Genomic DNA, 16257 nt, shown 5'->3' with positions numbered 1-16257 from the left:
ATCCACGTACTTGGCAAAACAAAAAAACGAACACCGATCCATACCGGACTAAGAAAGGGGTCCCATGCTTTCACATCAGACCCCTTTCTCCCGAATCCCGGGACATCACGTGACTCCTGTCACTGAAGTCCCTTCAGCCAATCAGGAAGCGCTACTTCCGTGGCGCTCACCTGATTGGCTGTGCGCTGTCTGTGCTGTGACAGCGCATCGCAAAGCCGCTCCATTACTTTCAATGGTGGGAACTTTGCGGGTAGCGGTGGGGTTAACCCGCGGTCAGCCGCTGACCGGCGGGTGACCTCACCGCTAGCCGCTAAGTTCCCACCATTGAATATAATGGACTGGGCTGTGCGATGCGCTGTCTGCTCAGACGCGCAGAGCCAATCAGGTGAGCGCAACGAAGTTGCGCTTCCTGATTGGCTATAGAGACCTTTCTGTGACAGCTGTCACTGACAGGTCTCTCTGCATTCGGGGATAGGGGTCTCATGTGTCAGCATGGGACCCCTTTCAGTCCGGCATGGAGCGGGTATTTGCGTTTTGTTTTTTTCTACAAGTACGTGGATTTATCTCTGGACCATGGCTGAGGTGAGTATATTGATCTTTTATTTTCAGGTACCCCTGGATTCTACATGGAGAAGAGGACCGATGTCGGCGTGTGAACATAGGTAAGTATGTGTGTGTCGACGTATGAAATAAAGTTTTACTTTCACGGTGTGTGTCCCCTGTTTTTATTTGGGTATTTTTTTCCAGTAGTACTACAGGTACCAGCGGGCCCGCTTTTCTCCCGCATGCTGGTACTTGTGGTTCTCCAAGTACCAGCTTGCGGGGGAGGCTTGCTGGGACTTGTAGTACTGCTGGAAAAAACAATATTCTTTTCATGATCACAAAAGGCTATCAGCCCCCCCATCCGCAGCCCATTGGATGGGGGGGGACAGCCTCGGGCTTCACCCCTGGCCCTTGGGTGGCTGGGGGGGGGACCCCTTGATTGAAGGGGTCCCCACTCCCCCAGGGTACCCCGGCCAGGGGTGACTAGTTGGATATTTAATGCCACGGCCGCAGGGCACGGCATAAAAGTGACCCCCGGCTGTGGCATTATCTGTCCAGCTAGTGGAGCCCGATGCTGGTGTTAAAAATACGGGGACCCCTACTCTTTTTGTCCCCCGTATTTTTGGCACCAGCACCAGGCGCAGAGCCCGGTGCTGGTTTTAAAAATACGGGGGATCCCCTGTCAATTTTTTCCCCGCATTTTTAGAACCAGGACCAGCTCGAAGAGCCCGAGGCTGGTTATGCTTTGGAGGGGGGACCCCACGCCATTTTTTTTTAGGATTTTACCGTTCCAGCAATAAAAAAAAATAATAATAATATTTTTAAAAATATATAAATAATATTTGTGCCTCCAAAAAAAAAAAAAAGTACCTAATCCCTTCTAATATAAATAGATCTGCTATTCCCAAAAAAAAAAAAACACAAAAAAAAACATGTTTAAATTTTTTTTATTTGTTTTCACCCTCCAAAGTGTGGCGGATTGAAAATGACGAATTTGCTGTCTAAAAGCACTGCTGTCGAATTTCCAAACTTGAATTGAATATGCTTTGGTCGAATTGCAGCACTTGTATCATTGCAGAAAAGTCGAATTTGCAAAAATTCGAATTTCAAAAAGTCGAATTTTGAAAGTCCGTTTTTTGGTCGGAAAGCACTGAATTGCATAGGCAAAATTTTTTTTGGGTCGAAAATGACCCGAAATTCGACAATTTCGGGAATTCGACCGCAATTGCATATACCCCTGCATCTTTTTTCATGTAACTCTAGTGAGTTCATCTTAGAAAAAAATCACAGGGTCTTGCTCTAGCACCCCCTGATTGGAAGTTTCCAGTTAGCTAAATTAGTCAGTAATTACCTTCCGAAGCAGTGTCTTCTCCAGCGTCTGGATCCGGACTCCCGCAGCAGTACTGAGTATGTGAGTGTGTATAATGTGTGTAGTGTCATTCCCCTGGAGGCTGCGGAGAACTACATATCCCAGCACTCTGAAAACCCCACAACCATTTTTTAAAATTGAATTCCCACGCTATCGGGAATGTGCATACCCGCAGTAATCCAAAATTGGGTGCGAGGTACACAAGGATTTTTTACTTTGCTAAACATTGCATCTAATTGAATCCCCCCCTTCTGCTCGATAGAATAAAACTTGCAATAAAACAGTATGTCAGTAGATAATGCAGCTGTCAAAATTTTACTGGGATTTTACATTTTGATTATGTATTTAACATATTAATAATTAGGTCTACTTACTGAACATTTATCCTTCTTTCTCTTACGTCCTAGAGGATGCTGGGGTCCATTTTAGTACCATGGGGTATAGACGGGTCACATTAAGAAATTAATAATGTTGGCTGGCTCCTCCCTCTATGCCCATCCTACCAGACTCAGTTTAGAAAATGTGCCCGGAGGAGTCGGTCACAGCTAGGGGAGCTCCTAGGAGTTTTCTAAGTTTTTTTGTTTTAATAGAGTAATTAGGTTACAGGAAGGCTGCTGACAACAGCCTCCCTGCTTCGTGGGACTTAGGGGGGAGTACTAGTAGGAACCAATTCTTGAAGTTAATGGTTCTCTATCTCCGCTGACAGGACACTGAGCTCCTGAGGGTGCTGATCGCAAGCCCACGAGGCGACCGCTCACTCCTGCAGCTCAGCCGCCACCCCTTAACAGAGCCAGAAAAAAGAGGAGTGGTGAGTACAGCACCGGCGGCCCGGTTAGCGGGTCGCCGATGAGAATGGCGGCACAAGGGTCGGAGCGCAGGTCTGACAGGCTGCACTCCATGAGGGCTCAGCAACACTCAGTGTAGGCGCTTTGAGGGCCGCCCTGGGCCAGCGCGATCACCCTAAACTGGTACAAACAGCTAACAGGGGCTAATTCCGCTGTTAGCATACAAAACCTCATGCCAGTATAATCAAATTGTTCTGGAAGCCGCGTGCCATTACAGGGGTCGGGGCTTCTCCTCAGAGCGGATCCAGCATTCACTAGCACCATTTACTCCCTGCAGATCATAGAAACAAAACGCTGACAGGGAGCGCTGACCTCCACATAACTCCAATTATCCTCTGCGGTACCAGGGTGTTATAGACAGGGAGGGAGTGTGTTGTTAGTACTAATTAACCTATTAAGGTTGGTTAGTCAGCACCGGGCTTTTATCATAACAACTGCCCACAGGGGCGCTGTGTGGCTGGCTCCTTATAATCTGTGCTTCTCTGCAGGTAATCTGGGGAAACTGTGTCTGATATTTTCCTGTGTGTGTGTGTAAGTGTATATCCACGTTACCATGTATAAGGACTCTGTGTTCTGTACTGCAGAGTGTTTATCTTCTCCTGAAGAGTCTATTCCATGTACTCAGGACTGCAATGTACTTCCCAACTTCTGAATCTGAACCCCCATGGGTGGATTCTTTACAGGGCATGATATCCCAGGTTTCAACTAGGATGTCACAGACAGAAACACAGTTTTTGAGAAGATCTATGGAAGATTTGGCATACTTAGCCCCCACTGCTTCGTCTAAGAACCCCCATACGTACCAACAAAAAAGCACATTTGCCCAGATTATGCAAGCTGACACTGACACCGACTCTGATGCAGGGGACGGTGATGGGGATATGCAGAGGGGGGGATGCATCACTTGCTAAGGGGGTGCAACTAATGATTGAAGCCATTAGGGACATTTTACACATAACTGAGAAGGTACAGAGGAATCTTATTTTACAGAAAGTAAGAAATCCTTGCTTACCTTCCCGGCTTCCAAGGAGTTAAACTCTTTGTTTTAAAAATCCTGGGAAAACCCAGAGAAAAAATTCCAGATCCCAAAAAGGATTCCCATTGCTTTCCCTTTTCCTGAAGAGGATAGAAAAAAGTGGGAAAACCCCCCTATAGTTGACGCTTCTGTATCTAGGTTGTCAAAAAAGGTGGTTTTACCCGTTCCTGATTCAACCGCTTTAAAAGAGCCGGCTGACCGCAATATTAAGACTACACTCAAATCATTATACACAGCTACTGGCGTAGCTTTAAGGCCCACTATTGCTCGTGCGTGGATTTCTAAAGCTATAGTAAAGCACTCAGGAGCATTACTAGAGGACTTAGATACTATGGATAAGAGTGACATTGAATTGTTTTTGCGTCACATACAGGATTCTGCAGGGTTTATGGTGGAGGCCATGAAGGACCGTGGCATGCTGAATGCTCGGGCTACTTCCATAGCAGTCTCAGCATGCAGAGGACTCTGGCTACGTCAATGGACTGTGGATGCAGAATCCAAGAAAAGTGTGGAGAACCTACCCTTCACAGTTCAGGCTCTGTTTGGGGAAGCATTGGATGCGTGGATCTTCACGGAAACTGCGGGTAAGTCAACCTTTCTTCCCTCAGCGGCACCACCGGCTAGGAAATCTTATCCTTCGCTTACACTGCAGTCCTTTCGGACCGCAAAATTTTTAAAATCCAAACCCCCTCCCACCTTCTTTAGAGGAGGTCGGGGAAAGTCCAGAAAACCTGCACAAACAGGTTCCCAGGAACAAAAACCAGGTTCTGTTTCCTCAAAATCTTCAGCATGACGGTGGACCTACCAGCCTGGAGGTTGGACAGGTGGGAGTGAGGCTAAAAGCTTTCAGTCACGTTTGGGCGTCATCATGCCTTGACCCCTGGGTAAAGGATATTGTTGCCCAGGGATACAGACTAGAGTTTCAAGAACTCCCGCCTCACAGATTCTTCAAATCAAGTTTACCAGCTTCGCTGACAGAAAGTGCTATCCTACTGGAAGCCATTCAAAAATTGGTTCAAACAAATGTCATTGTTTCAGTTCCACCTCACCTACAACACAAGGGTTATTACTCAATCATGTTTGTGGTACCAAAACCGGACGGTTCGATAAGGCCGATATTAAACCTAAAATCATTGAACCCCTACTTGAGGGAATTCAAATTCAAGATATAGTTTCTGAAAGCGGTGGTCTCAGGTCTGGAGGAGGCGGAATTCCTAGTATCCCTGGATATCAAGGATGCCTACGTTCACGTTCTGATCTGGCCGCCTCACCAGGCTTATCTCAGATTTGCGCTACTGGACTGTCACTATCAGTTCCAGGTACTGCCATTCGGCCTCTCCACAGCACCCAGGGTGTTCACCAAGGTCATGGCAGAGATGATGTTACTCCTCCGCAGACAGGGAGTAAACATAATTCCATATCTGGATGATCTACTGATAAAAGCATCTTCCAAGGAGAGGATGTTGCAAAGTATTGCTCTCTCTACTCGACTACTCCAGGATCATGGGTGGATCCTGAACCTTCCAAAGTCACATTTGGAAGCGACAAGGAGACTGCCCTTCCTGGGGATGATACTCGACATGGAAGTGCAGAGGGTGTTTCTACCACTGGAGTAAGCGTTGGTGATCCAATCGATGGTCCGGGATGTCCTGAAGCCAGCCAAGGTATCGGTTCATCAGTGCATTTGCCTTCTGGGGAAGATGGTTGCCTCCTACGAGGCTCTACAGTATGGAAGATTCCATGCAAGGTTCTTCCAACTAGATCTCCTAGACAAATGGTCGGGATCACATCTTCACATGCAACAGCAGATACGCCTGCCGCCGAAAGCCAGAATTTCACTCCTCTGCAAACTTCTCACCTAAGCGAGGGCCGCAGGTTCGTGATTCAGAATTGGATCATATAACCACGGATGCAAGTCTCAGAGGTTGGGGAGCAGTTACCCAAGGGAAAAACTTCCAAGGAAAGTGGTCAAGTCTGGAATCCATCCTTCCAATAAACACTCTGGAACTACGGGCCATATACAATGGCCTCCTACAAGCGGCACAATCAGGCAATTCATGTTCAGTCGGACAATGTAACGGCGGTGTCCTACATAGGCAGAATGAAGAGCAGAGTAGCTATGTCAGAGGTAACAAGAATCCTCCTCTGGGCAGAAAAGCACACGGTGGCGCTGTCAGCCGTCTTCATTCCGGGAGTGGACAACTGTGAAGAGGACTTCCTTAGCAGACACGATCTCCATCTAGGAGAATGGGCCCTCGACCCGGAGGTGTTCGCAGAAGTGACAAGCCGATGGGGTGTACCTCAGATAGACATGATGGCCTCTCGCCTCAACAAGAAGCCGGAGGTACTGTTCCAGGTTGAGAGACCCACACGCAGTGGCGGTGGATGCACTGGTAACTTCGTGGACGTACCAGTCAGTATGTGTGTTCCCTCCACTTCCACTAATCCCAAGGATTCTCAAACTCATAAAAAGAACAAGAGTTCAGGCGATCCTCATTGCTCCAGACTGGCCAAGAAGAGCTTGGTACGCAGATCTTCTGGAATTACTGCTGGAGGATCCAAGGCATCTTCCTCTCCGCGAGGAACTTCTACAACAGGGGCCATTCGCCTATCAAGACTTACCGCGGCTACGTTTGACGGCATGGAGGTTGAACGCCAGATCTTAGCTCGGAAGGGCATTCCGACCAAGGTCATTCCTACCCTGATACAGGCTAGGAAGGGAGTAGCATCAAAACATTACCATCGGATTTGGAAATAGTATGTGTCTTGGTGTGAATCCAAGAAGTTTCCTACAGTGGAGTTTCAACTAGGACGGTTTCTCCCCTTTCTGTAAGCAGATGTGGATGTGGGCCTACGTTTGTGTTCCATGAAGGTCCAGATTTCGGCCTTGTCCATTTTCTTCCAGAAGCAATTGGCTGCTATTCCTGAGGTTCAGACATTCTTGAGAGGGGTTCTGCACCTTCAACCACCCTTTGTGCCTCCTACGGCACCTTGGGATCTAAATGGGGTGCTGCAGTTCCTGCAATCGGATTGGTTTGAGCCTTTACAGGACGTAGACATCAAGTTTCTTACTTGGAAGGCGGTCACACTGTTGGCATTGGTGTCTGCTAGATGTGTGTCAGAATTGGGGGCATTCTCAAGCAGAAGCCCCTACTTGATTTTCCATGCAGATAGAGCTGAGCTCAGAACGCGTCAGCAATTTCTTCCAAAGGTTGTGTCGGCCTTTCATATCAACCAACCTATTATGGTGCCAGTGGCTACTGACTCCTCAATTACTTCAAAGTCCTTGGATGTTGTGAGGGCTTTGAAAATATATGTGTAGAGAACTTCTCGTCGCAGGAAGTCGGACGCTATGTTTGTCCTTTATGATCCCAACAAGGTTGGGTGTCCTGCTTTTAAGCAGACAATTTCTCGCTGGATCAGATTCACTATCCAGCATGCCTATTCTACGGCAGGCTTGCCATGTCCAAAATCTGTTAAGGCCCACTCTACTCGTAAAGTGGGTTCTTCCTGGGCGGCTACCCGGGGTGTCTCGGCTTTGCCGAGCAGCTACTTCATCAGGGTCGAACACGTTTGATCTCTGGGGACCTAATGTTTGTTCAATCAGTTCTGTAGGTACCTCAGCACTCTCCCTCCCGTACTGGGAGCTTTGGTACATCCCCATGGTAGTAAAATGGACCTCAGCATCCTCTAGGATGTAAGAAAACATAGGATTTTAATTACCTACCGGTAAATCCTTTTCTCGTAGTCCGTAGAGGATGCTGGGCGCCCGCCCAGTGCTTAGTATCCCTGCATTGTTACTTGGTTCAGTATTGTTGGTTCAGACGTTGCTGAATTGTTCCGAGTTGGTTAGCTTGGCTTTCCTTTTGTTGTATGTGTGAGCTGGTGTGAATCTCACCACTATCTGTGTATTTCCTTCTCTTGAAGTATGTCCGTCTCCTCGGGCACAGTTTCTAGACTGAGTCTGGTAGGAGGGGCATAGAGGGAGGAGCCAGCCCACACTATTAATCTCTTAAAGTGCCCATGGTTCCTAGTGGACCCGTCTATACCCCATGGTACTAAAATGGACCCCAGCATCCTCTACGGACTACGAGAAAAGGATTTACCGGTAGGTAATTAAAATCCTATTATTCCTGTTACATGATTAACAGACTGAAACAGTAACAGTGGTTAAGTAGAGTTAGCAGCTTACCGGGTAGTTGTGTCCTCAGTGTTTTATGTATCACCTGTGTGCTTACTTTTCTCAGGTAGACCCACTGCACAAAGTTAAACAATACGCAAAGGAAAATAGCCTGCAGCTGGCAGAATTGTTTGGGAACAAGAGTGATGATACAAGTGCATCAATGACTCACGAAGACTTTGAGCAGCATATAATGGCAAGTTCCCAGTTACCTGTCAGGGTTGGGGATGGAATCCCGGCGGCTGGGATCCCGATGGTCAGTATACCGACACCGGGATTCTGGCCGTCAGAATGCCGGCAGCTGGGCGAGCGCTAGTAAGCCCCTTGCGGGCTCGCTATGCTCGCCACAGGTTCTATTCCCACTCTATGCGTGTTGTGGACACCCACGTGTGGGAATAGCACTGGCACAGCTGTCGGCATTCCCCGCAGTCGATATTAACTACATCCCACCTGTCATATGGCTGGAAATTATACTCTTTGTTATCACAGGTTACAAATTACAATAGAACAATTAGATAGATTGTTTCCTAAAGCTGTTTCTTGTAGGTTACAAAATGAAAACACTAAATGTATAACGTGTTTGAACAAAAAAAAAACCAATGTGAATGAAAAACTATTAAAGTCCTATTGCTGGTCTTCTAAATACCATTATAATACCAAAGATCCACTGCAAAATGACAGTTTTGAATTATGAGGCTCAATACACTCTCAATACACAGCACAAAATGCCTTGGTACTACATCAGTGCATTTGAATGGATTACCATCAAGGTGCATGTCTGCTCTATCTTCTCAGGAGATGCCTTCACAAACAAGAAGTGTGCCATGTTATGTAAGAAAAGCCATGCCCATAGATTGACTGTGCTCAATTGCAGACTGTGTAAATGTAAATGCAGGCTCAGTGCCAGTGGCCAGTATGCCTTTGACGCCCCCTACAGACACAAGGGGGGTCATTCTGACCTGATCACACACTGCCGTTTTTCGCAGCACAGCGATCAGGTCACTACTGCGCATGTGTATGCACTGCAATGCGCAGGCGCATCGTAGGGTACAAAGCAGATCATTGCTGGCGATGGATTTTACGAAGAATCCATTCGCACAGCCGATCGCAAGAAGATTGACAGGAAGAGGGCTTTTTTGGGTGGCAACTGACCGTTTTCTGGGAGTGGTTGGAAAAATGCAGGCGTGTCCAATCGTTTGCAGGGCGGGTGACTGACGTAAATTCTGGGACCGGACAGGCTGAAGTGATCACAAGGGCTGAGTAAGTCCAGAGCTACTCAGAAACTGCACAAACTATTTTTGTACCGCTCGGCTGCATATGCGATGGCACCCTTGCACAGCAAATATACACTCCCCAGTGGGCGGCGACTATGGGTTTGCACAGCTGCAAAAAGTAGCTAGCGAGCGATAAAATCGGAATGACCCCCAATGTCTATAGCCATCACTCTGCTTCTTATCTAAGGGAAGGGAAGGCAGCATCAGTGCTCCTGGCCTCTGCTCTTCTGTGCCATGCAGGGGGAGAGCCAGAGGGGGCCTACAGAAAAGTAGTGCACAAGGGCAGAGGCATCACCGGGTGTGGTGACACCCGGTGCGCACCCCTGATTTCCTGCCGTGCTCGCGGCAAAAAAGGGGTCATGGCCTTACACATAGGGGGCATGGCTTCGCAGGGATCACGGAATCGTCACTCTGGGGACATGCCCAGCATCTCCGGAGATGCTGGGCTTCCCCCTGAGACAGTCGCCGTGCGCTGTCAGCTCCTCTTCTATGACAGGAGCCGGGTGCTGTAGGAGGCTTTCTCACTGCAGCACCTGGCTCCTGACACTGCGGAGGAGCTGACATTTGGTGTCACACCCGGGTGCTGGCCGCACCCCCCGCACTCGCCTTGTGACGCCACTGCACAAGGGCCGACTTATTGGTTAAGATGCCCCTGCTTCTGTTACACTGATGTAAGCAGATTGTGGTGTCAAATGCACTCCTATATGAAATGAAATACATATATCCATCACCCTGATATCTTGTGCACATAAGCAAAATGTTTTTTTCTTTTTTGCAGTTTTTGATGTACAATTGGCATCAAAACACAGAGAAAATGGCTTAAGCTTTGTGCGGAGCAGACATAAATAACCCCTTATTTGTCTTCTTTTTACACTAACATTAGTTGTCAGTAACGTCAGATCACATCTACTATATAATGAAACGCAGATGAGGCAGCAACTAGCTAAACGTCTTTTTCGACATCTCACTTACAATATCTTCAAATTAAAATCTCGATAAAGGGAAAAGAAATTCAGAGATGTGTAAAAACCAGTTTCAGTACTTAAGGGTTTATTTACTAGCAAATTGCAAATCTGTGGCATACCCTTTAGCAACTGATCTGGTGTCAGTTTTCAATAATGCTACACTACAGGCCAGTACACACTCGGAGAGATGTGTGCTGAGCGATCTGTCACAGACCGCTCAGCACACATCTCTCCTCCCACTCAGCACAGCGCGATGTGTTCTGAGCGGGGGGAGGGGGGGGCTGCTCATTTCACCCAGTGGTGAAATGAGCGATGTACTAGATTGAGCCAATCTAGCACCGGCGATAGTGATGCACTGGGCCGCGCATTGCTATTGCTGGGGGGCATATTGCTAGTCAGATTGCTTAGATTTTAAGCACGGATCTCTCCGTGTGTACCCCCCTTACTTCACTAAAAGATGATATTTTATGTGTAGCTATAGGTTACAGCACAACAATGCTCTATGGGCCTGACTCCGATTATAAGGTATTGTACAGCAGCAGGAAAGCGCAGGGAAGTGGCTGTGTAATACCATACAGATAAACTGCAAATGCAGCAGGAGGTATCCATAGGCGATAGCCGCCTCTTGCATGCATCAGCAATCCAAGTGCTGCGTCTGAGGACACAGCATCAGATCACTCTGTCATGACTCATGATGGAGCAGACCTCGGTCATTATGCATAAGCTGAAGCTTACTCAGACTGGCCGGGTCCAGGAAGTCTGCGTCCGATGACACAGACCCTATAAGCAAAATCCTGTGTCCTGTCAATATGATGCCACTAGCAAGGGCGGGCAAAGTCACACTATTTATTCAAACCGTTGACATTTTATTTTTCTGTGAATCTCTCCTGGACATTTAATTTCAGGCTTGAGTAACAACTGGAATTATTATTTTTATGATTATTAAGAACTACTTACTGTATGGAGCGCCAGCATATTCCAGTGCACTTTTCTTATTAAAATGTATTTAAATGTAAGTCTTATTTATTTGTATGAAAAGAATGTGTATTACCCTTGTAGAGCATTGGTGTCATGATGTCCAAGGAGGAAATACAGCAACTAATAGATTTCCTGGACAAAGACAAATGTGGCACAATTGATTTCAGGTAAGTAATGATCCTTTTTTTGAGATAAGGATCCTTCAAGTTCTACTGAGCAAAGCTGTGGTTCTCCTGTAGTGGTTCTCCAAACCTTCTGTCTATAGTAAGTGGCCCGTCAGACTCCCTTTCTCCACTGTCAACCACATAATTTATTCCCAATCTCTAAATCGCTGTCATGGGAACCTTTCCTATGTCACCCTCTCCCCTGATTGCCCAACACCCCTACTTCTTCAAATGTATGCTAAAATAATTTTAAGCGATATGTGTGGCAGATCAACGGACCATCAGGATTGGGGTGGGGGGGGTGGGGGTGATTGAATGAGAGCCTCCGTAGGCCTGTTGCATATTCCGATGAGGTGGACATATACAGTAACAAATAATATAAAATAACATTGGTGGTTTCTGATTCATTGGTGCTCCATGTCTCAGTTGGTCCTTTTCCCAATAGAATGTAAGTGCTCTCTGGAGCAGGGCCCGTCCTGTTTTATATTTTTATGTCTACAGGGCCTTCCAAATCAACAATACATCAGCAATACATCAAACATCAGCAATATTTGTAGTCATTTACAGAGCCGGATTAAGGCCCCGGGAGGCCTGGGGTACTAAAGTGCAGGGGGCCCCCATGGACTAAACAACTAATAAAAAAAAATATATATATATTTATTTATTTTTTATTAGTTTTTTAGTCCACTGAAGGAGGAGGGATTCTTTTATATATATATATATATATATATATATAGAGTATGTGTTAATCCGGCCCTGGTCTGCATGCTCTTTGCTACTTTTCCACTAATATTATGCTACTTTTTTGCTAGTGTTATGCTTCTTTTATGCAAATATTTGTGCGAATTTTGCACAATTGAAAGTACTATTTCCTTGAATATTTCAAATAGAGAACCCAACATTTTTTGAGGGAACTTGCATATTAAAAAAATCCTGTAACATGTGGCGCACAGTGTATCCAATACTGTGGCGTCAGACATCGTTATGCTTAAGCTTCAATTTTATATACCTTTTTCTTAAAATATGCATCTTAACTTGCGATTTATGCAAGTTCCTTTGTGACAAAACTACTAATCCTAAATGGGAGAAGAGGTCCTGGTGGTTTATGCATGTTAACTCCGAAAGGCAGATCCTGCACGCAGCCTGTAGATCAGCCAACACTCTGCCTACCATATTTCATTATAAAAAAAAAGTGCAATGCAAGATGGTGGCTAATTGAATCTGCCCCTATAAGTGAATGTGTATGCAAGTCATATAATTCAGGAAAACATATGCAAGCACAGGAATTGCTACCTGTAGCGGAACGTCGAAGCTGAGCCAGGCGTCTCGAACCATATAACGCAAGTATCCAGATGGGATATATATATTTATCTAAGAATCCCTCCTCCTTCAGTTCAGTGTGCGGCGCGCCAATGACCGAGCCGCAGGCTTGCTGAGCCGGACAGCAATTGGACAGCTGAGCCGTCGCTCAGCTGCCCTGACTACAGCTGTTAGAGCACTCTTCTTAGAGCTGTAGTCAGCGCAGCTGAGCGACGCTGTACTGAAGGAGGAGGAGGGACAGGGCAGCGGGGAGCCGGGGCTCGTGAGCGCTGCACCGCAGATCGGATTGAAGAAAGATCCGATCTGTGGTGTGGCAGGGGGCCCTTTTGGAAACGTACCCCGGGACCTCCCCCCCTTAATCCGGCTCTGGTCATTTAGTTGTTTCATTTGAACAAGATATAATTTAACTTTTCTGTCACAGACACATTTATAAATGCAGATTGAATAGAATGTTAAGGTATACATTGGATGTTTACTAGTATCTTACTGTAGAGTAAGATATAAGCAAACATGCCAATGGCTAGTAATGATGATGACACACTGTCTGTCATAAGTCTGTCATCTACATGCCTCTGCCATAAGATTGCAGACTGGGAAGGCATGGCACTATTTTTTTTTACCACCTTACTGTCAGACTAAATAGTTTTCAGATATTGGAGAACACACGGATGCTTGTATTAATCCAGTCCTGCTACCTTAGAAAAATGTCTGTGCAGTACTAACGCTAGGGACATCTAGGTCCTGAAGTCAGCAACATTGATCCACTAGACAGCTGACAGGCCTGCCACATGACAGGGTGGTCCTCCTCCGGGGAGGAGTCTTTACAAATTGATATATGATGTTAACAGCCACGATATTTAGCTGTAGGATCCACAGCACTAATTAGGCTGCTTATGGAGACAATCTCTGCACTATATCTATTTACTATTCCTGGTTAATTGAACAAAGAGTTTAATGTAGTATCAATTTTGCCCAGTATTCCATCAAAATCTCTGATACAACACTATATGAAAAAAACAACTGCAGCTGATTTAAATGGTGTTGAATGCAATACACTGTATTAAATATGTGCAACAATTGTGTGACTAGCTGGACAGGACTAGAGCAACACTAATACTGCTATATTGTAATAAACGTTATTGCAACATCAATAAGCTGTAGAGATGGTCTAATAAGACACAGGAGAACAGCTGCCATTGATAGTGGCTGTATGAAATTAGATACAACGGGGCAGATGTATTAAGCCTGGAGACGACATAAGGAAGTGATAAACCTGTGATAAGTGCAAGGTGATAAAGGCACCAGCCAATGAACTCCTAAATGTTAATTTACATATTGGAGCTGATTGGCTGGTGCGTTTATTACCTTGCACTTATCACTGGTTTATCACTTCCTTATGCCTTCTCCAGGTTAATACATCTGCCCCACTGTAACAATATCCTCTTACGATATCCATGAACAGAAGTGCAGCTCTACTATAGAAGCAAATCCTGAAATAACGAATAGAGGATTATAAAGCAGCATTCTATATAAAATTATAATGTTAAAAGTGTATTAGCTATGACACTTATTTAGTAAATCACTCCTATATAATTATGGTGAACTAATATATTTAATCAGTGGCCTGGGCATAATATTGTCATGCTAATTGGTGGGAACTGTATCTGGAATTAGACATATTGTCAAATAACAAGAATAAGTAACATCATTTTTGTTGTCTTATTTGAAGGTAGCATGGAAAAATTATTGATTATTAATTTATTATATTCAAAATATCTGACTGACAGTTGGCAATGAATAAATAAATGGTATGTCTTGACTTAATTGATTTATCTTAGATCCACTTTGGTCTAGTGGTAACCCTACCGACACTTATAATAGAATGTATTTACATATGGTCCATTTCATGATCCAAAAGTCCATTATATATGGATAGTTACAGCAAGTATTGTCATATCTCTGCATGTCAAAACACAAATTTCTGACTAATAAAGTTGGAGTTATTACAATCCTCTAATTACACCAACTCACACCTTTAGCCTAACAATTAGGAGTATTCCTACAAGGTAACAAATAGAAAGTGTGAGGTTAGTGTTATATGTACGAGTTATTTTAGATATGACATTACAATTATGTGGAGGATTTGAGATAGTTTGGACCCGGACCCTATGTATATGAAATATTAAGATAGTATTATCCAAGATTCAATGTCTGAAGTTCAGGGTTCAAAAATTTGCAGGTACAAAACCTATGCTTGCAGCCCCTAAATACAAGGAGCCTTCCTTTGGGGTACTTATCAACGAGTAGTAGAGAGATGATACTGCTACATATACCGAAGTGAAATCAATATAAGCCCAAACATAACAGTTGATATTTAGAAGCAGGGTTTCCAAGTACGAATAATTGGATAATTTACGTAATCAACTATATGGTATTACATACAATGACCAAGTGGATACATAACTGAACACCATTATAATATACCATTTCATGATTAAAAACATGTGGACACGATTTTTAAATCTTCAAATCACATACTTTATTTTCTTTTACTCATATGTTTATTAGTGGTTGTAATTTTAACCTCTATGTTTCACTGTAGTCTTGGATTAATTTACAAATGTAAATTACATTATTTAAAAAAAATTAATTTTAAAAGCTATATTTTAATTGAATAAAATTACTTCCTTTCTCCCCGCGCGTCAACAATACAGATTCTTTCTTTTTCTCTATTTTGTCAGTTGTATTATGCACTGTAGTTGACAGCACCCCCTCCATTGATAATGAACTATTCCTGATATTGAGAGGGGCTCAGTAAGTGGTTGTATGCCAGTGATACACTCACAATATATTGATTTGAGTGTGCAGATACTCAGTTTTCTCTTACGTCCTAGAGGATGCTGGGGTTCCATTTAGTACCATGGGGTATAGACGGGTCCTTTGGGAGCCACTGGCACTTTAAGAGTTTCAAATTGTGGGCTGGCTCCTCCCTCTATGCCTCTCCTACCAGACTCAGTTTAGAAAATGTGCCCAGAGGAGCCGGGCACAGCTAGGGGAGCTCCTAGGAGTTTTCTTCGTTTTATTGTTTTCTAGAGTTTGTTATTTTACAGGCAGGCTGCTGGCAACAGTCTCCCTGCTTCGTGGGACTTAGGGGGGGAGTAGTGTCCAAGCCATAGGCGTGCGCAGAGACTGACTGGCGGGTGCCGCTCCGGACGTCCCCCCCTCCACGGCATTATAGTGTTCTCTCACCTCCCCTGTCCTGGATATAGACTGCTCACCTGGTCCGCTCACCTGGCCCAGGTGAGCAGTCTATATCCAGGACAGGGGATGTGAGAGAACACTATAATGCCGTGGAGGGGGGGGGGGGGGAGTCCGGAGCGGCACCCGCCAGTCAGTCTCTGCGCACGCCTGTGATCCAACCCTTGAGGTTAATAGCCCCTATCTCTGCTGACAGGACAATGAGCTCCTGAGGGTGATGATCGTTAGCTGCCCGAGGTGTCCGCTCACTTCCGCAGCATGCCGCCAGCCCCTAACAGAGCCAGAAGAAAGAAGAGTGGTGAATCTGACGCCGGAGTCCCGGTAA

The 16257-nt window shown here is 45.3% G+C and overlaps 1 protein-coding gene across 1 annotated transcript in view; it reads left to right on the top strand.

Moving 5' to 3' along the window:
• The window catches only part of LRRC74B (leucine rich repeat containing 74B), a 130277-nt gene that overhangs the window by 101250 nt on the left and 12770 nt on the right, over positions 1 to 16257 (top strand). Inside the window, exons 11-12 of the mRNA XM_063913199.1 lie at positions 8041 to 8169; positions 11272 to 11357. Of these exons, the coding sequence (XP_063769269.1) occupies positions 8041 to 8169; positions 11272 to 11357 (215 nt within the window). The remainder of the gene's footprint in view (positions 1 to 8040; positions 8170 to 11271; positions 11358 to 16257) is intronic.

The sequence above is a fragment of the Pseudophryne corroboree genome, chromosome 1 (genome assembly GCF_028390025.1).
Source record: "Pseudophryne corroboree isolate aPseCor3 chromosome 1, aPseCor3.hap2, whole genome shotgun sequence".
NCBI classification, from domain to species: domain Eukaryota; kingdom Metazoa; phylum Chordata; class Amphibia; order Anura; family Myobatrachidae; genus Pseudophryne; species Pseudophryne corroboree.
The sequence above is the reverse complement of the archived record's forward strand: the minus strand, read 5'-3'. Positions and strand labels throughout refer to the sequence as shown.